The following is a 27,566-nucleotide window of genomic DNA, read 5'->3' on the forward strand; positions in this document are numbered from 1 at the left end:
TGCATTGTGAGGCCTTTACCTACTTCATTCGCTTAAACCAACTCTGCGCCTCCATGTTTGAACAGCCCGACGGGTATCTCGTCATTATTTGGCACCACGTGGTTTTTTATTCAGTTACAAATACAACAATTCCGGAATACATTATCTTAGCTAATTTGATTATGATGCATACCTTCCAAAGTTTTGGGGCGTGATAAAATGGAACTCTGAATGACGAACAAAAGCTCTACCAACGCCCCGCATTGCGATACCTAAACCATCTTATACATACGTTCTTACACATTTATATGAATGCAATCATTAATTGATCTATCACACAGGTACGCTGCCGCCGCGACGAATATTAGGGCGCCGAAACCGCGCGCTCTCACCACTACCACCACTACCAGCGCTATCACCACTATCAGCGCCACCAACCACAATATATCGGCAACAAAAGCGTACGGGCAAGAGTAGCATACCGGAAACAACGATATACCGGCAGCAATAGCATACCGGCAACAATAGCGTACCGGCAACAACAATGTACCGGCAACCATAGCATAACGACAACAACATACCGCAAACAACAACTACCCGGATACAACCACCCCAGTTACAACAACAACAGCTGGGCCGGCTGACATAGGCCTGCTGCAAAAACCCGACTTCCACGATTAAAAAAACTACCAGACTCACAACCAACATCAGCTGCAAAAAAACAGCAAAGCCGCCAACCACAGGCCTGCTTCCAATCCCGACTACGACAACAAATAACTATATTTAAAACGGGGTGAGTTCGTTCCGATAAAAGGAAAGCCAACTCTTTTATATATACAATTCTGAGCTCTCCTGTAGCTACATTAGCCTAAATCTGGAAATTCTGAAAACTATGTCCACATAAAGTTCGAGATTACAAATAGCATAATCTAAGTTGTAAACCTTTTATTTTATTTATTTTTTAAACCTTTACCTGCGCAGTGAATAGTGTCTAGCGTTTAATTTTAGATATTCCGCACCAGTTTTTCAGGCCGACTTCATCGTTGTATTGTAAGGAAAGCAGATTTCTGTATACAAGTGGGATGCATTTAACATTTTAGAATCTTACATGGCAAACCATTAAATTTCAGAACCTTTCAAGAAAAATATCACACTTCGAATTATTTTAGTTTAGTTTCATTGGTTGCCATGTGTTGGTATTTAAATAACGCAGGAATCCTTTCATGACAAATCTACCACTCACTCAGATAAATAAATCCCATCAACCCCCAACTTATTTAAGTAACATTTGATTTCACAGATATTAGTTACCAGAGTATACGAACAACCAGAGTAATACTTTCATCATAATTCTATAATATATGTATACAATATAAATCGGTCGTGTGAATTTACTAGTTTTCATCATCGGCTTTCGGCATTCAGGCAATTTCAAAAGTATTCATCTGTTGATTACTGCATAGCTATTTCCCGAAAATTTTTCCAGGACTAATTTATATCTTCTCGGAAGGTTAAATATTCTGGAATCAGATTAGAGTGCTCTTTTGTGGGTGCGTTTTCGCAATGAATTGTGCGAAAAGACAGGATTTTTTTTTTTCGATCCGGCGTGGATGAGGTATTGATTGCTTGTTTTCACCTACAGTTTGGATACCTACAGATGTAATAAGCCTATTTTGGAATTATCTTCGATTTACTGCAGAGCTAATTTAAAACTATTTTGACAAATACGGCTTCACTATGTTATTGTGCTGCTCAATAACTCAGAATGTTCACATGTTAAGCACTCGAGCTCTGAAGTTTAGTTACAGAATATGACTTATCTTGGTACGTCGTTTAAATTATTATGAAGAGGGTATACTCGAAATATATACATATACTTTGTTATATATGTCTGTTTAAAGTATTCATAACAATCATCCAAGGATTCCTAGCTGGTTTTTAATGTATGCAGTAAACTGCTCATTATTGCTTTAAAACGAATTAACTCTATTTTGTAACCTGATTTATAATATACACAAGTTAAAATCGCGGCTGAAAACTGGCGTTTAGAGATCGCATCCAAAATAATACATAATTATAAGGAGTATAATAGAGTACCGCTATGTCCTATGTACAAGACGTTCCTATAACGCAATAATATTAATAGGCTAAATTAACTTAAATTTAGAATATTTCCAAAGCACTTATCCAATTTGATGGTTCTGATTTATTTAGCAGTTGCATTAAGTAATTCAGGTGTCACCTAGAATTTGATTTATAATTATAAGAAAAGAATTTCACATTTTGTAATATTTTAATGAATAAGTTATAGGTCTAGATATTGTAAAGCCTATTCAAAAGAAAATAAGGAGAAATGAATATTTAACTAGATTAGAGGTAACGAAGAGGGAAAGGGAAGATATATAAAGTTAAAATCACTATTAAACTAAATAACATTACAATTAAACTAAATAAAATAAAAGCTAAATTAAAGCAAAATTAAATTAAGATAAAATTACCTTAAATTGAATAAATCTAACGAATAAATGAACAAGACCAATAAGCACAATAGAAGAAATAAATAAACAATTAAACTAAATAAATACCATAAAGAAATAAAATACGTAGCTACAAAAGCTCAACAAATAACTTATAAAATTCATTCCGGAAGTAGATAAAATATTACGTCCTACTTTTGGTTTGACACAATGTCAAGTGACAAACCAATCAGTAAAATTTTTACTGCGTTTGTTTCTGATAGCGGAAGTACGGCGTAAAATTTTAACTGATACCGCCCTTATGCCTTATATTATATTGGGAACGTGTAAAATATCACATATAAAAAGGGAAATTGTCAAAAGGCGAAATTCTCGCATAATTTCTTTTAATTGGTAGTATTTAGGCTGTGAAATTTGAAAATATCTGTAGTTCTCCATAAACATTTATTTTACTTAGGAAATAAGAGCATTTAAGGGTATACTGTCTGAATTTATAAAACTTCAAACCCTTTATCAAATTCCTTTATTTGTCAACAAACATTTTTTTTGCGCTTAACTTAAGCATACTATATGACCATTGCGCTTAATTATAAGACATGTGAATAATGTATTGTAATTAATAAATTTTATAAAATGGGAATGCTGTCGTCCATTTTCATTTAGAAGGCACTTAGGTAATACAGGTAAGGGGCCACTGAAAATCAGGTGCGTCGGTGGCCATGGATTTGAGGGTGGGATCAAGCACCGGTCGTCGCAACAACACCCGCGGCGCCCCACAAATATATTCGGCCTTTATATTTTTCGTTTTAATTTTCAGCCGTTTTTAGTTCTCTTTTGTTTCAGCCTTTGGTAACCGGTAATTTCCGGTTCGGTAAATTTTTTTTTGCGTTAATTTTTTTTTTGAATTTCTTTTTTTGAAATTCGTTTTGAATGTTTAACGCGTTGTCCGTGGCATCCGGTTCGACCGGATGTCGTTTTCTTTTGAATTTTAAGCGTTTTGAATGAGTTCTGCGCTTTTTGACAGTTTTTTTAAAGGCATGATATGACCTTTTTTCTGTTTATGGCGCAGGACAGCAAGGTTGGCAAGAACCCAGCCCAGCCGACATGACTAGCCACAGTGCACCACAATATCATGCCGACTGCGTTCCTTGCTGCTCCATTGAAGATGCGTTGCCATAACGCTTATTTTACACCTTCTACTAACGTCCGTATCGCTAAATTGTTCAATAAATTACTCCAATATCCAATAGTGCAAAATGGTCTATATTAGACTACTTTGAAAACACTTATACTTCGAAACCGATAGCGTGCTTATATCAAACTGATAGATTATGCCTCATCTGGTGCTGATTTTATGCTCTCCTTTTTCCTCGTTCGCAAATTTCTAGGCGTTTCTGCTTCTAGAATTTACTAGTTCGCTGAAGATTGCATACTTTTGTGAGTATCTGAGAAATATCCCTCACTAGGCTAGGCACCTTGTCGTTGGTGTGAGGGCTTAGCCGGACTCTATAGCGCCCGACTATGAGGCGGAGCTGTTTAGGACTGACATCTACGCCGTTTCGCTTCATACGAGGGCGGCGGGATGTCGGTGACCAAGAACTGCCAACCCCCTAATCCAGGGTGTTATGCGGACCGTGCCTATTGGACGATTTGCAGCCAGGGGATAAATTCGGCTGTATTCGACCGGAGCCTTCCCGATACCGGGCCACCTCGGGAAGTATTAATGGCCTTACCACAGTAAGGGGCGCTGCTGTGGCGGACGGTTCTTTCCCCGTATATAATACTGGACCGCTGACTGTAATAAGGACGATGTAAATAGGAGGACTGAGTCGCAATCCAAGGACGACAAATACGAATTAAGCGATGCGTCGGACTCGGGGAGCGAAAGTAGTGCTGATTCAATGAACTCCGTGTTGGAGAAGCACACAAATGAAAACGGAGTAGAAGAGTGGAGAAGGGTACGGAGCAGAGGAAGTAAAAGAACTCTCTCGCAGTACCGTGCAGCACTAAGAATTGTACAACGCTTGGGAGCAGTGGTCGACCCAACAGAAGTGGAGATCGAGCGCTTGGAATGGGCCCATGAAGCGGTAGAAGTAGGTCGAAGGCAGTTCAAAAGGTTTGCTGCGAGAAACCCTCGGTTCTGCAACCGGTACGAGGAGGAAGCAGCGTCGAATGGCAGAATGAAGATGCAACGTTCGGCGGAAGGCGACAAACCTGCTTTCAAGAGGCAGAAAAGACCCAGTCCTAGAGCCGCGAGGCAGGGCAGTCGCATAGACAAGACAAGTAGGCCCAAAGCTGTAAGACAGATGGGCTCCAATAGCGAGGTAGCAACTACTTCGAAAGTTGCGAGTCAGAGGGAAGTTCCAATTAAGGAAGTAGGAGATAGGCCAAAGGGAGATAACGTTAAGACTCCGGTTTTCTCGGAGGCGCTAAAGGGATTTAACGCTAAGACTCCGGCTTTCTCGGAGGTGCCAAAGGGAGATAACACTAAGACTCCTGCTTTTCCTGAGAAGATGAGTGATGTGGCAAAGCAGTCACTGACTGTGGCGCGGGTTGATCGTAGCAGGCCTTTCGGACAAATGACTACTGAAAGGTGGAGATCTGTGGAAAGGGAGCTGATTAGCTTAATGCTTAAGATGATGCGGGAACAACCAAGTAAGCCCCTTTCAACCTTTGATTCGGGGGGATGGTATAATAGTGTGAAGATGATAGCGTGCGACAACATCGCGAAATTGCGGTGGCTGGAGGAAGTGGTTCCAAACCTCCAAAGGCAAGGCACGAACGCGCGGTTTGAGGTGGTGGATAAAGCGCAAATCCCCACGGTACCCAAAGTTAAGGTATGGATACCATGCGTGATGAAGTCGGAGGATACACTGCGACTTCTGCAGAATCAGAATCCGAACATACCGACACAGAATTGGAAGGTACTTACTGTATCTCGGCCTACCGAGGATGGTCAGTTCTACATCTTCCAAATAAACAAGCCGGCGGAGGATATTTTGTACACGCAGCTTGGTAAAATGTTCTTTGGCACTGGCAAAATTTACATGCGACTCAGGAAAATAAGTCCCGAGGATAAAAACCCCAACACGCTAGAGGTGGGCGAAGTCGAAAAGGACCTCAAAAGCCTAAGGGAAAAAAGACAGGTGGAGGTCCCCGACGTCACCACGAACGTGCTAGAAGAGGACCAACCGCTAAATGGTGCTGTGACTCGCACAGAGGAACACCCTGCACAACAGTCACGAGAGGCTGAAGGGGAGTCGAATACTCTAAACCAAAAGGGCAAGGGGAGGACGACGAAGGTGCTGGAGGAGGAAAAACAGCCCAATTGTGCTGCGAGTCCTAGAGATAAACCTCCAACACAGTAAAGTGGCGTCGAGCGAACTCCTCCTAACCCTTGAGGAGGGTTCGCTTGACGTGGCGCTGATCCAGGAGCCGTGGCTCTCATCGGGAGGAAAGGTTTCTGAACTTAGCTCGCGCGGGTTTGGCGTTTACTACGCGCAAACGGAAGGACGGGTGCGAGCTGTAAAATGGTAAGGAAACACCTGCATTCATATATGCTGCCTAATTACACCACTGAGGATCTCGTAGCGGTGGCCGTTGAGCAAAAGAATAAGCAGGCATTTATCCTGGCGTCCTGCTACATGGCCCATGCTGCGGACCTTTAGAAACCCTAGGTCAACGAACTGGACTAAATTCCAGAAACATGTGGAAACAAAACTGGGACAACCCAAAGAAGTTGCTAATGTAGAGGAACTGGAGGAGTCGATTGAATTCCTAACAAGGACGCTTATGACTGCGTATAACAAAGCTTGCTCTCTAAGAAGATTCAGAGGAAAAGCAAAGCCGCCATGGTGGAGCAATGAGCTGAGTCTTCTAAGACAGTTAAAAGAAATGTTTAAGCTCGCAAAGACCGCGGAAAGCGAAGCGTGTCGGGACGAGTACAGGGATCTACTGAGGATCTACAAGCGTGAAATTACCAGGGCGAAGAGAAACTCATGGAAAAGTTTCTGTACGGACATAGAGTGCTCCAGCGAAACAGCACGGTTGAAAAAATTCCTAGCAAAGAGAAACATAGTCCAGGGACTAGTAAAGAAAGAGAACGGGGAATGGTCACGTAATAGTGAGGAATCCCTTGAGGTGCTTCTCGACACACATTTCCCATCGGGAGACGGTTTAGAGGAGCCAGCAGACATCACTCACACATCGATCACGGAGCTAGTAGTGCCGGGCTTGGTGACCGATATCAAGATCGAGTGGGCAGTGAAGACGTTTTCTAAGTTTAAATCGCCGGGCCCAGATGGTATATTCCCGGCCATGCTACAAGTCTCAAGTAGGGCGGTCGTGGAATGGCTTGAAATAATATTCGATGGGTGCATACGACTGAATCATGTACCGCACTCTTGGAGAACAGCTCGTGTAGCTTTTCTACCAAAGGCGGGGAAGATCGGTCACGTGTATCCCAAAGACTATAGACCTATTAGCTTAACATCATTTCTGCTCAAAACCTTTGAGGCTGATAGATGTGTACATAAAGTCCAACGTGGATGAAAAGCTGCTCTCCACAACACAGCATGCGTACACCAAAGGCAAGTCGGTAGACACCGCATTGCATAGGGTGGTAATAAGCATAGAGAAATCCCTGAAATATAAGGAGTCTTCTTGGACATTGCCGGGGCTTTCAATAATGTTGCAAAATGGGCGATTATGGATGGTCTTAATTACATTAAAGTACATCCTGCCTTAATCAGATGGATCGGCTGCATGTTAAGTTGCAGAAAGATTACATCACAATGGGGATTGTACGAGGCCACGAAATCAGTGGACAGGGGCACGCCGCAGGGATGGGTGCTATCACCTCTGCTGTGGACGCTGGTCATCAACCAACTGCTCAGGCAATTCGATGAGGGACCCGTAAAACTTACGGCTTACGCAGATGACGTTGCAATTGTCATAAGTGGAAAGTGCCTTCCAACGATTAGTTCTTTGATGGATCGGGCGCTTCGCGATATTCATACCTGGGCATCTAATGTCGGATTGAAAGTCAATGCGGAGAAGACGGATATGGTCTTGTTTACAAAGAGGTACAAGGCCCCAAATTGGACCAGGCCTAAGTTAGGAGGGGTGACCTTACAGGAGAAACCTCGCACAAAATATTTAGGAATCATCCTAGACAGTAAGCTGTCATGCAAGCTCAACGTGGAGGAGAGGGTCAAGAAGGCCTCAACGGCACTCTATGCATGTAAAAGAATGCTGGGAAGTACGTGGGGTCTATCGCCCTCTCTTTCTCATTGGGTTTTTACAGCGATTGTAAGCCCTATTCTATACTATGGAGTTCTTGTATGGTGGAAAGCCACACAAAAAACAACATACCTCAAAAATTAGAGGGGTATGCAGACTATCGATGCTTAGCATTACGGGAGCCCTGAAAACAACCCCGACGGCTGCACTGTATGCCATTTTGCACATCCCACCTATAGACCTGGTAGCAAAGAACAAAGCGTTAACGACCGCAACCAGGCTCGGTGCTTCGGGGCAGCTTGAGCGCCGACCATATGGCCATAGTAGTATAGCGTCATCAATCACAAGACGAACAGACTACATGATTCCCTATCTGCGCTTCGAGGGAGATCTTAAGGCCACAATAGAGGTGGACGGTTGGCGCAAGGGTGCGCAAATGGCGGACGAGGCGATACATGTGTACACCGATGGTTCCAAAGTAGTGGAAGGAGTAGGGTCTGCGGTATACTGCACTGATCCGGAAATAAGCAGATCATACAGGCTGCCGGATTACTGTAGCGTTTTCCAAGCGGAAATATTAGCCGTAACCAAAGCAGTAGAAACCCTGGAAGAGAATAGCTTAAGCTGCAACCGTGTTAACTTTTATATTGACAGTCAAGCAGCAATTAAGGCAATAAACTCGCATAGCACAGCATCTAAATGCGTGTTAGAGTGTAAGCAGTCTCTGGAGAGAATCGGGACAGGAAGAAGCATACATCTATATTGGGTCCCAGGGCATATGGGAATAGATGGGAATGAAAAAGCGGACGAACTAGCTAAAAAGGGCGCATCCTTGAAGCTTGCTACGTAGATGTCCCAATTAGATTGGGCGAGATTAAGCGAAGTCGAGAGGTGCACATGATCGACCAAGCGGGAAAGGCGTGGGTTCAAGCGCGGGGCTGTAAAGTGTCGAAGATTATGTGTAGGTCTTACAACCTTAGACTAACACAGTTGCTCCTATCATTAAAAAGAGAGGACTGTAGACTCATGACGGGTATTCTGACTGGACACTGCCTGCTGGCGTCACATGCCTTTAAACTAGGATTGGTCAGTGATAGCAGATGTAGGAAGTGCGGGTTGGAGGAGGAAACGATCGAGCACGTTCTCTGCTCGTGCCCTGCACTTGCCAGGCTAAGATTCCAGCTATTAGGAGTGATACAGCTGTCAGATCTAGAAGCAGCAAGTGGCTTAAGTCCTAGGAAGCTTCTAGTATTTGCCAAGAGGACGGAGTTATTTTATAACATATGTCCTGGTTTTTGATAGGGTTTTTCAGTTTGGTCGTTAAAACAAACTTCTGGTAACACTACGGACTCAATCAGTCTATGTGAGGTCCTCATGGACCGGCCAGTTCAACCTACCTACCTCTCAGAAATATATATGTGTATTTGTGAGAACTACTTTGCTGATTATTGCATACTTTTGTGAGTATCTCTCCCCTGCTGTATGTACATATGTGCAGACATAATGATTGATTTGTTTATGTGACTGCTTAGTATCGCCTTAGAGATGATGTTGTTGTTGTTGTTGTTGTAGCGATTAGGTTACTCCCCGAAGGCTTTGGGGAGTGTTATCGATGTGATGGTCCTTTGTCGGATACAGATCCGATACGCTCCGGTAACACAGCACCATTAAGGTGCTGGCCCGAACATCTCGGGAACGATTTATATGACCACATTATACCTTCAGGCCATCCCTCCCTCCCCACCCCCAAGTTCCATGAGAAGCTTGGGGTCGCCAGAGCCTCGTCTGTTAGTGAAACGGGATTCGCCGCTCGAAAGTGAGGTTGACAATTGGGTTGGAGAAGCCATATATTGCGCTACACAACCCCTTGAATCCCCCTTAGAGATGATAGTATCCCTTAGTGTTGCTAATATTCTTCACACTGCCTCCACCTAAGTCTGATCGTCCCGTGGTTTACCAATGGTTTGTATGCGGCAAAATACATCGTTGATCCGTTCTATAACCAGCACCGTTCTATAACTAGCACCAAATTTCCTTTCTGAAAACCTTCCGAATTAAGTGCTTTATTGTATCTTGCTTTCATCTTGTCACTCATAATCTTTGTTCGTTGCCTTATCATATCGTGTATTTCTCTCAGCTCTTCTTCCAAGGCACCAGTGGATTTCTTGACATTTCTCTCCGCATCGGCATCTATCCCAAACTTCAAATCAGCTGGAAGTCGAAGGCCAAAAATTACTTTCGCAGGGGTTTGGCCCTTTGTCTCATGCACTGCTGATCGGTAAGCCATCAGTAATAATGGCTTGCGGATATCGCACTCTTTATGGAACTTGTCCACTACTTTCCTTAAATGCTCCTCCAATGTTCTATTGAATCGTTCCACCATACCATCGGATTGAGGATGCAATGCAATTGTCCGTGTTTTTCGAATGCCCAATAATTTACACATTTCCTGGAACACAGCTGATTCGCCTGCCTTGGTCAAAATGTAACTCTATTGGTACACCGTACCTTCCAACACAATTGTTTAAAAACACTTCTGCTGTTGTTTCCGCTTCTTGATTTTGGATTGGGTATGCCTCTGGTCATTTTCTGAAATAATCCATAACCACCAGTACATATTTGTGTCCGCAGTTGCTAGTAGGAAATGGACCTGCGACATCCATAGCGATCCTTTCAAATGATACACCTGAGTTATATTGCTTCATCTGGCCATGACTTCGGGTTTTGGGCCCTTTCGCTCGGCTGCAAACCTCGCAGTTCGCAATCCACTCAGTGACCGACTGACGGCAACCAACCCAATAGAACCTCTGTTTCATCTTCTCGAGCGATTTCGCGATTCCCAGATGACATCCGCTTGGACCTTTATGCAGCTCGCTGAGCACGTCAGGAATCATTTTCCTGGGAACGGCTATCAGTTTCTTCTTGCCTTGACCATCCTCACTCTCCCATACTCGAAGCAAGCAACCGGATATCAATTCTAAACTGTTCCACTGTGCCCAATATGACTTCGCAATGGGACTCTCTGTTTGGTCTTTCGTTTCATTCGAGCCCATGCGTAACATGTGCGAGATCAGTATCTTCTAGCTGACACTTCCTTAGTTGTTCCTTGTCCTATTCTTCCGTACACGTTATAGTCATTAGCCGAACATCTATAATGTCTTCTCTAGCCTCGGCCTTTGAACAGTGCTTGCATTCCATACTACATGGTTTTTGTGACATTGCATTGGCATTCCCATGGGTACTACCTTTCCGATGCTCAATGGAAAAGTCTGCTCCTGGAATCGGATGTGCCAACATTGGGGCAGTGCACAAACGCTCTATCAATGTTTGGAAAGCTACTTCTTGCTCCTTCTTCCATTCAAAAGCTTTGTTTTTTTTTTGTTAGCTCGTGGAGGGCTACGCTGGCAAAATTTTGTACAAATCGCCGGTAATATGTGCACAGCCCAAGGAAACTTCACAATTCATGCAGATTCTATGGTCTTGGCCAATCCTTCACTGCTTCTATCTTTTCATTCGCCTTGCATATGCCCTCCCAATGACCCAAGTCAAGTAACTTGCTTCTTGAACAGAGAACACTTTTTGGGACTAAGTTTCAGGCCAGCACCAGCTATTCTCTGGAAAACTTCCTCCAAGTTCTTAAGATGTTCATTAAACTTCTTGTCCAATACGATGATGTCGTCCAGGTACACTAAGAATGTTTTCCAATGTAGTCCCTTCAGTACCCGATCCATGAGTCTTTCAAAAGTAGCTGGTGTATTACATAGTCCAAAAGGCATTACTGTAAATTGCCAAAGACCATCACCGACATTGAAGGCTGTTTTCTCTTTGTCTTCCTCCTTCACTACCACTTGCCAGTAGCCGCTTTTCAAGTCCAGTGTGGAAAACCATTTCGTTCCAGATAGCGAGTCCAAAGGGTCGTCAATTCTTGGCAATGGGTAGCTATCCTTTTTCGTAACGTCATTCAACTTCCGGTAGTCCACGCAAAACCTCATTTTTCCATCCTTTTTCTTTAGAAGTACTACCGGTGAGCTCCATGGACTAGCTGATGGTTCGATGACGCCGCTGTCGCTCATTTCTTGTATGATTTGCTTCACAACTTGCCGCCTCGCCAGTGAATCACTACGTGGAGCTTGACGGATCGGCCTCGCATCTCCAGTGTCAATTTGATGTTTCACAATGTTGGTGTGGCCTGGTTTGGAGCCATCTTGGTCAAATATGTTCTCGTACTTTAGGAGCAATTGTTTTGCCTTACTCTGATAGTCTTCCTCTAACCCCTCCGTGCATGCCGTTATGTCATTTGAAAGATCAGTATTACTAGTTGAAACGTGTTCCTGGAGCTGTTCGCAGTTAATAACTACTTCAGCCTCTCGGGATCTTCCCAATATAGCTCCTTTGGAGTTTGAGTGGTGACTTGAATTCATTGAGTACCCTTACCGCAATACGTCCATCTTGTTTTGTCATAGCCAGGGTTTTTCCTACAAGTACGTTCGCTGCTGAGTTGTTTGCTTCTTCCACAACCCACAATTTGTTTGTCCAACAATCTCCATCTACCTTCGCCCAGATGACTGCTTCTGATTTTGGCGGTATTTGCTGTCTCTCTTCCACCAGCACTCGTTTACTGCTGTAGTCTTTCTCGTAGCCGAAATTAAGTGGCACATCCATGTTCTTATATCGAATAGTCTTGCTTTGCATGTCGATCTTGATGCCTTGGTTGATTAAGAAGTCCACTCCAATTATGATTTTATCAACAATCTCTGCCACTATAACACTATGTACTACCGTGATGTTCCCAATTCCGACTTCACATGCTACTTCTCCTTGAACCGTAGTGTCTTCTCCCGTGGCTGTACGAAATCTTGCTCCATGCAATGGTCTTATCTTCTTGTGGTGGAATGAGATGCACCCGTATCTACAGTCAGTAAACGTTTCTTTACATCCACATGTCCTCCGACAGTAAGATTGATTGAGTGGGCTTGGAGATTTGTTCATCTCCTTCAGCTCTGCGTTTACGTCCAACCACATTGTTTGAACTATTAGGACCGGTGCTGCAATGACGTGCAATGTGGCCTGGGTTGCCGCACTTGAAACATTTCATAACTCCAGAGTTTTTCTGTTGTGATTCCTTCAGTGCTTCCAAAATTGTGTTCACCCAATCTGTCCTTTCTACTTGCACACGATGGGCTTTGTACGCTGGTTTACTCAAAAGTGAGGCAGTTTCTTGAGTCAGTGCATGGGATACCGTTTCAGCAAATGTTGGCTTTGGGTTCGCATATGTAGCTCGTTTCGTTTCGACATCGCGTATTCCATTTATAAAGCTCTGAATTTTAAGCCTCTCGGTGTATTCCACGGGTGCATCTGCATTTGCGAGATGAGCCAATCTTTCAACATCCGACGTAAACTCCTGCAAAGTCTCATTCGCTTTTTGGTAACGGTTTTGCAACTCAATTTGGTATATCTGTTTTCTATGCTCGCTTCCATAACGTCTCTCCACAGCGGCCATCAATGCTTCATAACTGTTCCGTTCGTACTCTGGAATCGTCTGTAAGATTTTCCCTGCAGGCCCTTTCAATGCCACGAACAGTGCAGCAACTTTACCTTCCGCATTCCAGTCGTTCACTGGCGACATCTTCTCAAACTGTAGCTTAAAGACCTGGAAAGGAAGAGAACCGTCAAACCGTGTCTTTACCTTTGGATTACTCGCTGAAACTGCTGGGCGATTTATTTGCAACTCCTGTATACGACCTCTCAAAACTTCTACCTGGTCCTCGATTTTTTCCTGTCGGCCACTGAAACCTCCATGAAACTGGGTTAGTTTCTCTTCCATGCGCGCTTCCAGCTTAGATGATATACGGACTTCCTGCTCTTCAAGTTGTGTAGAGATCTGAGATGATATCTGCGCTGAAATTTGTGCCGACATTTCGGATATATGTGCCTCCTGCGATTCCAGCCGAGATGTTATATATTTTATTTTATTTTATTTTATTTATTTTATTTATTTATTTAACATAATTGATGATTTAGCGACCTTTATATTCTAATATATGTTTTTTGCTGGCTCAAGGTCCAAATTAAAACACAAACGTTTCGTCTTTTTTGTCAATATATTTCGGTTACACTTCGGTAACCATCCTCAGGACACTATTAACAATATAAAAACATCACAATATAAAACAATGTACAATATAAAAAATTTTTGTAAACAAAAAATCACATACATGATAAATATCCGATCCGTCTAATGTGTCTACTGTTGTCGCTTGCTCTCTAACAAATGCCTGTACAAATGTGCGCTGTGGTCTATGTCCGTTTTATAATTCATTCGTATGTTTGTAGGTACGTTGATTATGTGAAGCATTTCCAATGTAAAACGTTTACCGTAGTGTTGTTCTTGTTCAAGTATAGTTGCTCTGTCAAAGTTAGGAGAATGTCCGGTGCTTTTACAGTGGGACATAAGGGCTGTTTTATGAAAGTTTGTGTTGTGGGACTGTTTGTAGTCAGACTTGTGTTGTGACAGTCTGGTTTTTAACTTTCCTTTTGTTGTACCCACATATATGCTATTACATGGCTCATCTGTTTTACCGTTACATGGAATTTTGTAAACAACGTTACTTTTTTCGGGTGTTGGAATTCTCTGTTTAGTTCTATTAAATATATTCTTTAAAGTATTAATTGGTTTATGAGCTATTATCACTTTTCCTTTATTATAACAGTCAGATCTCGCTACACGTTCTGACAATTCAGGTACATATGTTAATGATTTGAATATTTTCGCTCTTTCTGAGTTATTTTGACGGGTTTTTGTTGAAGATCGCCTTAATAGAGAATTTATAACCGATTTCGGAAAATCATTGTCTTTTAGTAATGATCTTATTTCTGTTTTTATCTCTTTGTGGTATATTTCGTCAGATCTTTGTAGCATTCGATGTATACAGGCCCTTGCTGTATTCATTATCATCGTTTTGGGGTGCTTTGAATTGAAGCTGATGATTCGTCCAGATGCGGTTGGCTTTTGATACCACTTTAATTTTAATTGATTTTGTCTTCTAATGATTATTGAATCCAGATAAGCTAATTTTCCGTTTTCTTCTAGCTCTATCGTGAACTTTATATGCTTGTCAAACGAATTTAGTGCGCTCAGTGTGTCTTGTACTTCATTTTCGTTAACTATGGCAAATAAGTCGTCAACATATTTTGTCAGTAGTCTTGGGGGACGTCGTAATCCTGTTATCGTTTTTTCTAAGAGTTCCTCCATTATGATATCTGCAATCACTGGGGATGTTGGTGATCCCATTGGTAGTCCTTTTAGCTGCGTGTATACCACATCGTTAAATTTAAAATACTTATTTTCCTGAATACAAAATGTTACAATTTCCATAAATATTTGTTTTGGTATTTTGGTGTGTTCCTTTATCGTTGACCATTTATTTCGAATTACATCTAATGCCAGCTGTATTGGTATGCTGGGAAAAAGTGAAACCACATCAAAGGAGACAAGTTTTTCGTCGTCACAAATTAGCGTGTTATTAATCCGTTCTTTAAATTCCATTGTATTTTTAACACTATAGACTGACTTTGAAGTTACATTTTTCAATATGTCGACGATGTATTTGCATAAGCTGTAAGATGGCGATCCGACAGCTGAGCAAATTGGTCTGAGTGGTGTTCCTGTTTTGTGTATTTTTGGCAGACCGTAAATTCTCGGAGCAAGAGCCGTGGTTGTCGTGAGTCTACTTCTTTCTGTTTTTGAGATTAGTTCTAATTTAAAAAGTTTGTCTACTAAGCAATTGTTTCTGTTCTGTAATCTGGATGTCGGGTCCTGTCTTTGAATTCTGTACGTAGTAAGGTCATTTAGTATATCTCCCATTTTTTGGTTATATTCATCTAATTCCATCGCTACAGTTTTGTTGCCTTTGTCCGATGTAAGTATTCGTATGTTCGGATTTTCCTTCAGAAATTTTCGTGTTTGCTTCACTGTATCTATTATTGCACAGTCTAATGCGCTTTTCTTTCTTGTTGTTGTGTGGTTCTTTATTAACAACGAAAATTTGGTACGTGATTCCTCTTGCTCTTCTTTGTTCTCAAGCGTCTGTATTAAATCTTCTCCATCCGCGATGTATTGGAAGAGGGGGAATTTGTTGTTTTCTACTGGTAAAGCGAACTTTGGACCCTTAGTCATTAGAGCTTTTATGTCTGGTGGGAACTCGACTTTGGTTTTGTTTACAAACCACTCTTCATTTTTGTTGTTGTCAGTAAACATATTGCTTCGTTCGTTTCTCAATTTTTTGTATTTTTCTTCCTGCCGCTTCTTAAGTGTTGTTGTTAAGCTGTTTGCTAAATTTTCTTCGTTTTTCAAAAAATCTGTAAAGTCTTCGTTGCTGAGTTGTTCTTTCAGGTGTTTTTTTGTTTCTTCTTTATGTTGTTGTTGTCTTTTTAATATGTTGTGTTTATGTTTAATAATTAGGCTAAGTATTTTAGTGTGGTAGTAATGTGTGTATCTGTCTAAGGTTTTGTATATATCTGAATGTATGTCAGAGTCAAATACAAATAATTGCTTACATCTGGTGGAATTTTTTATAAAGTTGGGGATTAATTTTGATTTCCTACACTTTAACAGATATTTTATACTGGACTTTAATTTTACCAACTTCTTTGAAACTCTTTGAAATTTATTGATTGATGTCTTGTTATTATAGTTGTTCTTGATTGTTGCATACTCCATCTTTTGCTGTTATATGCTATCCGGCGTGCCTTCCGTCTTTGTATAATTGATGATTTAGCGACCTTTATATTCTAATATATGTTTTTTGCTGGCTCAAGGTCCAAATTAAAACACAAACGTTTCGTCTTTTTTGTCAATATATTTCGGTTACACTTCGGTAACCATCCTCAGGACACTATTAACAATATAAAAACATCACAATATAAAACAATGTACAATATAAAAAATTTTTGTAAACAAAAAATCACATACATGATAAATATCCGATCCGTCTAATGTGTCTACTGTTGTCGCTTGCTCTCTAACAAATGCCTGTACAAATGTGCGCTGTGGTCTATGTCCGTTTTATAATTCATTCGTATGTTTGTAGGTACGTTGATTATGTGAAGCATTTCCACAGGGATGCACCTTAACGTTAAGCTAATCGTTTATCAAAAAATTTCCACCGTTTCCGTTGAAACACTTCGAAATATTATCGATAAAGAAATTATCAAGATAAATTGTATCTCGTTTTTAACCGAAACGAAAAGCTTTCGTTAGCGTTAAAAACGTTAACAGAAACGTGATACTTTATGTTTGAATTGTGCTGGCAATGCTATAGCCATGGTGAAGCCGTAAGGTGGCAACAACGAGCGCACATACACACAAGAACTCTATGTAATTTGTTTGTGTAATTCGTTGGTGGTAATGTCAAAAATACTCTGAGAAATGTTCGTACTGTCAAAATTCATGAGAAAAGTTGCAATCAGCTTGGATAATGCTTTCACCTTTAATGACTCCGCCATCAATCAGCTTTGCCAGCATAGTTTGAAATTAATAATCAACATAAACGATTTGATTTCGTTTTGATATGGCAGAAAGCGAAACGAAATCATTTCGTTAATTTGACGACGAAACGAAGTCATTTCGTTTCGTTTATTAACGTTGATTATCGTAACGAAATGATATCGTTTCGTTGGTTAAGCATGCCTGCATTTCCAATGTAAAACGTTTACCGTAGTGTTGTTCTTGTTCAAGTATAGTTGCTCTGTCAAAGTTAGGAGAATGCCCGGTGCTTTTACAGTGGGACATAAGGGCTGTTTTATGAAAGTTTGTGTTGTGGGACTGTTTGTAGTCAGACTTGTGTTGTGACAGTCTGGTTTTTAACTTTCCTTTTGTTGTACCCACATATATGCTATTACATGGCTCATCTGTTTTACCGTTACATGGAATTTTGTAAACAACGTTACTTTTTTCGGGTGTTGGAATTCTCTGTTTAGTTCTATTAAATATATTCTTTAAAGTATTAATTGGTTTATGAGCTATTCTCACTTTTCCTTTATTATAACAGTCAGATCTCGCTACACGTTCTGACAATTCAGGTACATATGTTAATGATTTGAATATTTTCGCTCTTTCTGAGTTATTTTGACGGGTTTTTGTTGAAGATCGCCTTAATAGAGAATTTATAACCGATTTCGGAAAATCATTGTCTTTTAGTAATGATCTTATTTCTGTTTTTATCTCTTTGTGGTATATTTCGTCAGATCTTTGTAGCATTCGATGTATACAGGCCCTTGCTGTATTCATTATCATCGTTTTGGGGTGCTTTGAATTGAAGCTGATGATTCGTCCAGATGCGGTTGGCTTTTGATACCACTTTAATTTTAATTGATTTTGTCTTCTAATGATTATTGAATCCAGATAAGCTAATTTTCCGTTTTCTTCTAGCTCTATCGTGAACTTTATATGCTTGTCAAACGAATTTAGTGCGCTCAGTGTGTCTTGTACTTCATTTTCGTTAACTATGGCAAATAAGTCGTCAACATATTTTGTCAGTAGTCTTGGGGGACGTCGTAATCCTGTTATCGTTTTTTCTAAGAGTTCCTCCATTATGATATCTGCAATCACTGGGGATGTTGGTGATCCCATTGGTAGTCCTTTTAGCTGCGTGTATACCACATCGTTAAATTTAAAATACTTATTTTCCTGAATACAAAATGTTACAATTTCCATAAATATTTGTTTTGGTATTTTGGTGTGTTCCTTTATCGTTGACCATTTATTTCGAATTACATCTAATGCCAGCTGTATTGGTATGCTGGGAAAAAGTGAAACCACATCAAAGGAGACAAGTTTTTCGTCGTCACAAATTAGCGTGTTATTAATCCGTTCTTTAAATTCCATTGTATTTTTAACACTATAGACTGACTTTGAAGTTACATTTTTCAATATGTCGACGATGTATTTGCATAAGCTGTAAGATGGCGATCCGACAGCTGAGCAAATTGGTCTGAGTGGTGTTCCTGTTTTGTGTATTTTTGGCAGACCGTAAATTCTCGGAGCAAGAGCCGTGGTTGTCGTGAGTCTACTTCTTTCTGTTTTTGAGATTAGTTCTAATTTAAAAAGTTTGTCTACTAAGCAATTGTTTCTGTTCTGTAATCTGGATGTCGGGTCCTGTCTTTGAATTCTGTACGTAGTAAGGTCATTTAGTATATCTCCCATTTTTTGGTTATATTCATCTAATTCCATCGCTACAGTTTTGTTGCCTTTGTCCGATGTAAGTATTCGTATGTTCGGATTTTCCTTCAGAAATTTTCGTGTTTGCTTCACTGTATCTATTATTGCACAGTCTAATGCGCTTTTCTTTCTTGTTGTTGTGTGGTTCTTTATTAACAACGAAAATTTGGTACGTGATTCCTCTTGCTCTTCTTTGTTCTCAAGCGTCTGTATTAAATCTTCTCCATCCGCGATGTATTGGAAGAGGGGGAATTTGTTGTTTTCTACTGGTAAAGCGAACTTTGGACCCTTAGTCATCAGAGCTTTTATGTCTGGTGGGAACTCGACTTTGGTTTTGTTTACAAACCACTCTTCATTTTTGTTGTTGTCAGTAAACATATTGCTTCGTTCGTTTCTCAATTTTTTGTATTTTTCTTCCTGCCGCTTCTTAAGTGTTGTTGTTAAGCTGTTTGCTAAATTGTCTTCGTTTTTCAAAAAATCTGTAAAGTCTTCGTTGCTGAGTTGTTCTTTCAGGTGTTTTTTTGTTTCTTCTTTATGTTGTTGTTGTCTTTTTAATATGTTGTGTTTATGTTTAATAATTAGGCTAAGTATTTTAGTGTGGTAGTAATGTGTGTATCTGTCTAAGGTTTTGTATATATCTGAATGTATGTCAGAGTCAAATACAAATAATTGCTTACATCTGGTGGAATTTTTTATAAAGTTGGGGATTAATTTTGATTTCCTACACTTTAACAGATATTTTATACTGGACTTTAATTTTACCAACTTCTTTGAAACTCTTTGAAATTTATTGATTGATGTCTTGTTATTATAGTTGTTCTTGATTGTTGCATACTCCATCTTTTGCTGTTATATGCTATCCGGCGTGCCTTCCGTCTTTGTATAATTGATGATTTAGCGACCTTTATATTCTAATATATGTTTTTTGCTGGCTCAAGGTCCAAATTAAAACACAAACGTTTCGTCTTTTTTGTCAATATACTTCGGTTACACTTCGGTAACCATCCTCAGGACACTATTAACAATATAAAAACATCACAATATAAAACAATGTACAATATAAAAAATTTTTGTAAACAAAAAATCACATACATGATAAATATCCGATCCGTCTAATGTGTCTACTGTTGTCGCTTGCTCTCTAACAAATGCCTGTACAAATGTGCGCTGTGGTCTATGTCCGTTTTATAATTCATTCGTATGTTTGTAGGTACGTTGATTATGTGAAGCATTTCCAATGTAAAACGTTTACCGTAGTGTTGTTCTTGTTCAAGTATAGTTGCTCTGTCAAAGTTAGGAGAATGCCCGGTGCTTTTACAGTGGGACATAAGGGCTTGTCTCCTTTGATGTGGTTTCACTTTTTCCCAGCATACCAATACAGCTGGCATTAGATGTAATTCGAAATAAATGGTCAACGATAAAGGAACACACCAAAATACCAAAACAAATATTTATGGAAATTGTAACATTTTGTATTCAGGAAAATAGGTATTTTAAATTTAACGATGTGGTATACACGCAGCTAAAAGGACTGCCAATGGGATCACCAACATCCCCAGTGATTGCAGATATCATAATGGAGGAACTCCTAGAAAAAACGATAACAGGATTACGACGTCCCCCAAGACTACTGACAAAATATGTTGACGACTTATTTGCCATAGTTAACGAAAATGAAGTACAAGACACACTGAGCGCACTAAATTCGTTTGACAAGCATATAAAGTTCACGATAGAGCTAGAAGAAAACGGAAAATTAGCTTATCTGGATTCAATAATCATTAGAAGACAAAATCAATTAAAATTAAAGTGGTATCAAAAGCCAACCGCATCTGGACGAATCATCAGCTTCAATTCAAAGCACCCCAAAACGATGATAATGAATACAGCAAGGGCCTGTATACATCGAATGTTACAAACATCTGACGAAATATACCACAAAGAGATAAAAACAGAAATAAGATCATTACTAAAAGACAATGATTTTCCGAAATCGGTTATAAATTCTCTATTAAGGCGATCTTCAACAAAAACCCGTCAAAATAACTCAGAAAGAGCGAAAATATTCAAATCATTAACATATGTACCTGAATTGTCAGAACGTGTAGCGAGATCTGACTGTTATAATAAAGGAAAAGTGAGAATAGCTCATAAACCAATTAATACTTTAAAGAATATATTTAATAGAACTAAACAGAGAATTCCAACACCCGAAAAAAGTAACGTTGTTTACAAAATTCCATGTAACGGTAAAACAGATGAGCCATGTAATAGCATATATGTGGGTACAACAAAAGGAAAGTTAAAAACCAGACTGTCACAACACAAGTCTGACTACAAACAGTCCCACAACACAAACTTTCATAAAACAGCCCTTATGTCCCACTGTAAAAGCACCGGGCATTCTCCTAACTTTGACAGAGCAACTATACTTGAACAAGAACAACACTACGGTAAACGTTTTACATTGGAAATGCAGGCATGCTTAACCAACGAAACGATATCATTTCGTTACGATAATCAACGTTAATAAACGAAACGAAGTCATTTCGTTTCGTTTATTAACGTTAAGATCGTCAAATTAACGAAATGATTTCGTTTCGCTTTCTGCCTTATCAAAACGAAATCAAATCGTTTATGTTGATTATTAATTTCAAACTATGCTGGCAAAGCTGATTGATGGCGGAGTCATTAAAGGTGAAAGCATTATCCAAGCTGATTGCAACTTTTCTCATGAATTTTGACAGTACGAACATTTCTCAGAGTATTTTTGACATTACCACCAACGAATTACACAAACAAATTACATAGAGTTCTTGTGTGTATGTGCGCTCGTTGTTGCCACCTTACGGCTTCACCATGGCTATAGCATTGCCAGCACAATTCAAACATAAAGTATCACGTTTCTGTTAACGTTTTTAACGCTAACGAAAGCTTTTCGTTTCGGTTAAAAACGAGATACAATTTATCTTGATAATTTCTTTATCGATAATATTTCGAAGTGTTTCAACGGAAACGGTGGAAATTTTTTGATAAACGATTAGCTTAACGTTAAGGTGCATCCCTGTGGAAATGCTTCACATAATCAACGTACCTACAAACATACGAATGAATTATAAAACGGACATAGACCACAGCGCACATTTGTACAGGCATTTGTTAGAGAGCAAGCGACAACAGTAGACACATTAGACGGATCGGATATTTATCATGTATGTGATTTTTTGTTTACAAAAATTTTTTATATTGTACATTGTTTTATATTGTGATGTTTTTATATTGTTAATAGTGTCCTGAGGATGGTTACCGAAGTGTAACCGAAATATATTGACAAAAAAGACGAAACGTTTGTGTTTTAATTTGGACCTTGAGCCAGCAAAAAACATATATTAGAATATAAAGGTCGCTAAATCATCAATTATACAAAGACGGAAGGCACGCCGGATAGCATATAACAGCAAAAGATGGAGTATGCAACAATCAAGAACAACTATAATAACAAGACATCAATCAATAAATTTCAAAGAGTTTCAAAGAAGTTGGTAAAATTAAAGTCCAGTATAAAATATCTGTTAAAGTGTAGGAAATCAAAATTAATCCCCAACTTTATAAAAAATTCCACCAGATGTAAGCAATTATTTGTATTTGACTCTGACATACATTCAGATATATACAAAACCTTAGACAGATACACACATTACTACCACACTAAAATACTTAGCCTAATTATTAAACATAAACACAACATATTAAAAAGACAACAACAACATAAAGAAGAAACAAAAAAACACCTGAAAGAACAACTCAGCAACGAAGACTTTACAGATTTTTTGAAAAACGAAGAAAATTTAGCAAACAGCTTAACAACAACACTTAAGAAGCGGCAGGAAGAAAAATACAAAAAATTGAGAAACGAACGAAGCAATATGTTTACTGACAACAACAAAAATGAAGAGTGGTTTGTAAACAAAACCAAAGTCGAGTTCCCACCAGACATAAAAGCTCTAATGACTAAGGGTCCAAAGTTCGCTTTACCAGTAGAAAACAACAAATTCCCCCTCTTCCAATACATCGCGGATGGAGAAGATTTAATACAGACGCTTGAGAACAAAGAAGAGCAAGAGGAATCACGTACCAAATTTTCGTTGTTAATAAAGAACCACACAACAACAAGAAAGAAAAGCGCATTAGACTGTGCAATAATAGATACAGTGAAGCAAACACGAAAATTTCTGAAGGAAAATCCGAACATACGAATACTTACATCGGACAAAGGCAACAAAACTGTAGCGATGGAATTAGATGAATATAACCAAAAAATGGGAGATATACTAAATGACCTTACTACGTACAGAATTCAAAGACAGGACCCGACATCCAGATTACAGAACAGAAACAATTGCTTAGTAGACAAACTTTTTAAATTAGAACTAATCTCAAAAACAGAAAGAAGTAGACTCACGACAACCACGGCTCTTGCTCCGAGAATTTACGGTCTGCCAAAAATACACAAAACAGGAACACCACTCAGACCAATTTGCTCAGCTGTCGGATCGCCATCTTACAGCTTATGCAAATACATCGTCGACATATTGAAAAATGTAACTTCAAAGTCAGTCTATAGTGTTAAAAATACAATGGAATTTAAAGAACGGATTAATAACACGCTAATTTGTGACGACGAAAAACTTGTCTCCTTTGATGTGGTTTCACTTTTTCCCAGCATACCAATACAGCTGGCATTAGATGTAATTCGAAATAAATGGTCAACGATAAAGGAACACACCAAAATACCAAAACAAATATTTATGGAAATTGTAACATTTTGTATTCAGGAAAATAGGTATTTTAAATTTAACGATGTGGTATACACGCAGCTAAAAGGACTACCAATGGGATCACCAACATCCCCAGTGATTGCAGATATCATAATGGAGGAACTCTTAGAAAAAACGATAACAGGATTACGACGTCCCCCAAGACTACTGACAAAATATGTTGACGACTTATTTGCCATAGTTAACGAAAATGAAGTACAAGACACACTGAGCGCACTAAATTCGTTTGACAAGCATATAAAGTTCACGATAGAGCTAGAAGAAAACGGAAAATTAGCTTATCTGGATTCAATAATCATTAGAAGACAAAATCAATTAAAATTAAAGTGGTATCAAAAGCCAACCGCATCTGGACGAATCATCAGCTTCAATTCAAAGCACCCCAAAACGATGATAATGAATACAGCAAGGGCCTGTATACATCGAATGCTACAAACATCTGACGAAATATACCACAAAGAGATAAAAACAGAAATAAGATCATTACTAAAAGACAATGATTTTCCGAAATCGGTTATAAATTCTCTATTAAGGCGATCTTCAACAAAAACTCGTCAAAATAACTCAGAAAGAGCGAAAATATTCAAATCATTAACATATGTACCTGAATTGTCAGAACGTGTAGCGAGATCTGACTGTTATAATAAAGGAAAAGTGAGAATAGCTCATAAACCAATTAATACTTTAAAGAATATATTTAATAGAACTAAACAGAGAATTCCAACACCCGAAAAAAGTAACGTTGTTTACAAAATTCCATGTAACGGTAAAACAGATGAGCCATGTAATAGCACATATGTGGGTACAACAAAAGGAAAGTTAAAAACCAGACTGTCACAACACAAGTCTGACTACAAACAGTCCCACAACACAAACTTTCATAAAACAGCCCTTATGTCCCACTGTAAAAGCACCGGGCATTCTCCTAACTTTGACAGAGCAACTATACTTGAACAAGAACAACACTACGGTAAACGTTTTACATTGGAAATGCTTCACATAATCAACGTACCTACAAACATACGAATGAATTATAAAACGGACATAGACCACAGCGCACATTTGTACAGGCATTTGTTAGAGAGCAAGCGACAACAGTAGACACATTAGACGGATCGGATATTTATCATGTATGTGATTTTTTGTTTACAAAAATTTTTTATATTGTACATTGTTTTATATTGTGATGTTTTTATATTGTTAATAGTGTCCTGAGGATGGTTACCGAAGTGTAACCGAAATATATTGACAAAAAAGACGAAACGTTTGTGTTTTAATTTGGACCTTGAGCCAGCAAAAAACATATATTATTTATTTAACAACAAACAACGGTTGTACATGTAAGACAACAGTCTTTTAAAAGTACATCAACTAACATTAATTAACATAATAAAAATTAAAAAAATGCATTAAATTTAATTTAATTGAACTTATATCTAAGTGCTTCAATCTTCAATGTTATGCGTGTCTCCTGCGATTCCCGATTCCAGTTGGGATGCCATATATGTCTTCTGTTCTTCCAGTTGAGTTTCCATCTTGGATGTAATCTGTGTAGACGTTTCTGAAATACGCGTTTCTTGTGCTTCCATCTTCGATGTTACTGTCGACGTCTGTGCAGATATTGCAGCCAATATCACGTCTGGTAACTGCCTGCATATTTCGTTTTTCTCTTCAATTTTTGTTGTTGTCTCGTCCCCGCCAGGATGAAAGACATCATCGTCAACATTAATTCCTTCCGACTCCATAGCGTCTCGTAGCCGTGCTTGAAGTTCGATCTTATTGCCGGTTGTATTCAATCCACGGGCTTCCAACTCCTTTTTCAGTTGATGGATCCTTAATTCACTTAACTTCGCCATGTCCTTCTTGTGCTCTGCAACTCTGGAATTTATTCAACATTTCCTGTTCTGACACCAATTGTAACGAACTTTGTGAAACTCCGCTTATTTTACACCTTCTACTAACGTCCGTAACTCCAATATTCAATAGTGCAAAATGGTCTTTACTAGACTACTTTGAAAACACTTATACTACGCAACTGATAGCGTGCTTACTGCCAACTGATTGATCATGCCTCAGCTGGCTGCTTTTATACTCTTCGGTTTCCTCGTTCGCATATTTCTAGGCGTTTCTCCTTTTAGAATTTACTAGTTCGCTGAAGATTGCATACTTTTGTGAGTATCTCAGAAATATGCATGTTTATGTTGAGAACTACTATGCTGATAATTGCATACTTTTTTGAGTATCTCTCCGCTGCTGTATGTACATCTGTGTAGACATAATTATTGATTTCTTTATGCAGATACAAGTGACTGCTTAGTATCGCCTTAGATATGATAGTATCCCTTAGGCCCATTTGCAGAACGGCAGGTTATCTTTTTAACTCAGAGTTAACTTGACATGAGGGGTTAAAAACATAAATTGCTTGCACAACGACGAGTTAGCATTTAAACCAGGGGTAAAAGGTTAATATTTTAACTCGCCAATGTTGAAGGTTTAATTTGCTAACTCTTTAGCAATCTGTGAAATCACAAGTAAACGAACATCAAAACAACCGCGAAAACCTCGAAATATTTTAATTTAAAAGAAATACCTTGGCAATAGCACCTCAGCCATCTACAAGAAATTAAATAATTACATTTATATATAATTCATTATATTTGCTGGTAAGCTGCTATGTACAAATGGTTCTGGCCACGATGGTGTCTTTGTGTGGTGGTCGAACTGAATAATAGTTTTTGATAATGTTCTAGTACTCGGGTCGACTGCTAATACAGTAACAATAATCTGAAAGCTAAAAACAAAAATATTCATCCCGTCAAAAGATATTCATAGAAATCTAAGAAGGTGTTGTCCTGGTATAGTGGTCGACCTGATGTAATACTTTTTGATGATGTTCTAGTACTGGGGTCGCCTGCTAATACACGTCCAAGACGCGTTTTGACAAATTACAGTCCACTTCTATGCAATAAAATCCCAAATAAAAAAAAAAACAAAAACAAAAAAGCAAATTTCTTCAAGAAATAAGTAATGCTGAGTGAAGTTGATCAATTCTGACGACGATGATCTATTCTGACGACGATGAAGAAATCATTAAGTATCTCGGAACTAATTTTTTAATAGATCGGTTGCAGAGCGAAGCAACCATTTTAACGATCTGCAGGATAAAGCATTTTATAGGAGATTTCGGCTGCAGAAAGAAACAGTGTTCGGTTTGTTGTACAAAATAAAAACGCAACTGGAAAGTTCAAAGTGGTTGGTGTTTGGTTTTTTTATATATTAAAGTGCGATATTAAGTTTTTTTCTGTTTTCTTATTTTAACAATGGAACATTGTCTCCCATGACCAAACTTTTGTGTGCGTTACGATTTTACGCAACTGGAAGCCAACTTGTGACGCGTGGGGATTTCGTTGGTGTCCACGAGTCAACAGCGTGCAGAATCGTCAACAACGTCGTTTGTACCCGGAGTATATACATACATGTACATGAAAATTATACAATTATAATGCTATAGCAGTTTGAATCTAGTAGGTCAGCGAAGTTGGGAGTGCCAATAGGATTCCTTTCGAGACTACTTGGGGTTGGTAGAGCAACAGGGTGTTCAGATTTCGAAGCAGCAATTAAGCTGGGTCCTAGAAAATTTCTAGTATTTGCTAAGAGGACGGAGTTATTTTATAACATAAGTCCTGGGCACTTAATTGGGGTTCTTGCACAACTTAAAGTTTCGGGATTATTCAATCATATAGAGTTTTCATTTATATATATGGGGGTATTGACCGAAATATAGGCATAAAATATGATTCAAACAAAAAGCGC

General features: G+C 39.1%; 4 protein-coding genes across 5 annotated transcripts in view; 2 read left to right on the plus strand and 2 right to left on the minus strand.

Annotated features, from left to right (window-relative positions):
- Window positions 1-27,566, plus strand: part of LOC137236995 (protein transport protein Sec24C-like) — an 84,361-nt gene that overhangs the window by 21,557 nt on the left and 35,238 nt on the right. The window lies entirely within an intron of this gene.
- Window positions 13,711-16,806, minus strand: LOC137240746 (uncharacterized). Its single transcript, XM_067767423.1, has 3 exons — window positions 16,669-16,806; window positions 13,913-16,591; window positions 13,711-13,835 (listed from the first exon to the last, which is right to left on the minus strand). Exon 2 carries the CDS (start codon window positions 16,414-16,416, stop codon window positions 13,942-13,944), a length of 2,475 nt encoding a protein of 824 aa, XP_067623524.1. The 5' UTR covers window positions 16,417-16,591; window positions 16,669-16,806; the 3' UTR covers window positions 13,711-13,835; window positions 13,913-13,941.
- On the minus strand, window positions 16,426-20,264 carry LOC137239555 (uncharacterized). The gene is made up of 2 exons (XM_067764986.1): window positions 17,386-20,264; window positions 16,426-16,452 (listed from the first exon to the last, which is right to left on the minus strand). The coding sequence occupies exons 1-2, from the start codon at window positions 19,753-19,755 to the stop codon at window positions 16,426-16,428; spliced, it is 2,397 nt and encodes a 798-aa protein (XP_067621087.1). The 5' UTR covers window positions 19,756-20,264.
- LOC137240754 (uncharacterized) lies at window positions 21,990-25,063 on the plus strand. 2 transcript variants are annotated; one of them, XM_067767441.1, is made up of 3 exons: window positions 21,990-22,127; window positions 22,205-24,883; window positions 24,961-25,063. In XM_067767441.1, exon 2 carries the CDS (start codon window positions 22,380-22,382, stop codon window positions 24,852-24,854), a length of 2,475 nt encoding a protein of 824 aa, XP_067623542.1. In that variant the 5' UTR covers window positions 21,990-22,127; window positions 22,205-22,379; the 3' UTR covers window positions 24,855-24,883; window positions 24,961-25,063. The 2 variants fall into 2 exon arrangements, with proteins under 2 accessions (XP_067623542.1, XP_067623535.1); XM_067767434.1 differs by having other exon boundaries at window positions 22,205-25,042.

This window comes from Eurosta solidaginis, chromosome 1 (assembly GCF_040869045.1).
Source record: "Eurosta solidaginis isolate ZX-2024a chromosome 1, ASM4086904v1, whole genome shotgun sequence".
Classification (NCBI taxonomy): Eukaryota; Metazoa; Arthropoda; class Insecta; order Diptera; family Tephritidae; genus Eurosta; species Eurosta solidaginis.

Excerpts from the sequence above, each read along its gene's own strand:
- LOC137240746 (XM_067767423.1), bottom strand. The coding sequence starts at position 16,416 with ATGGAGTATGCAACAATCAAGAACAACTATAATAACAAGACATCAATC.
- LOC137239555 (XM_067764986.1), bottom strand. The coding sequence starts at position 19,755 with ATGGAGTATGCAACAATCAAGAACAACTATAATAACAAGACATCAATC. Across the intron at positions 16,453-17,385 it reads GTTTTACATTGGAAATGCAG|ACGGAAGGCACGCCGGATAG; the intron begins GCATGCTTAACC and ends AATTATACAAAG.
- LOC137240754 (XM_067767441.1), top strand. The coding sequence starts at position 22,380 with ATGGAGTATGCAACAATCAAGAACAACTATAATAACAAGACATCAATC.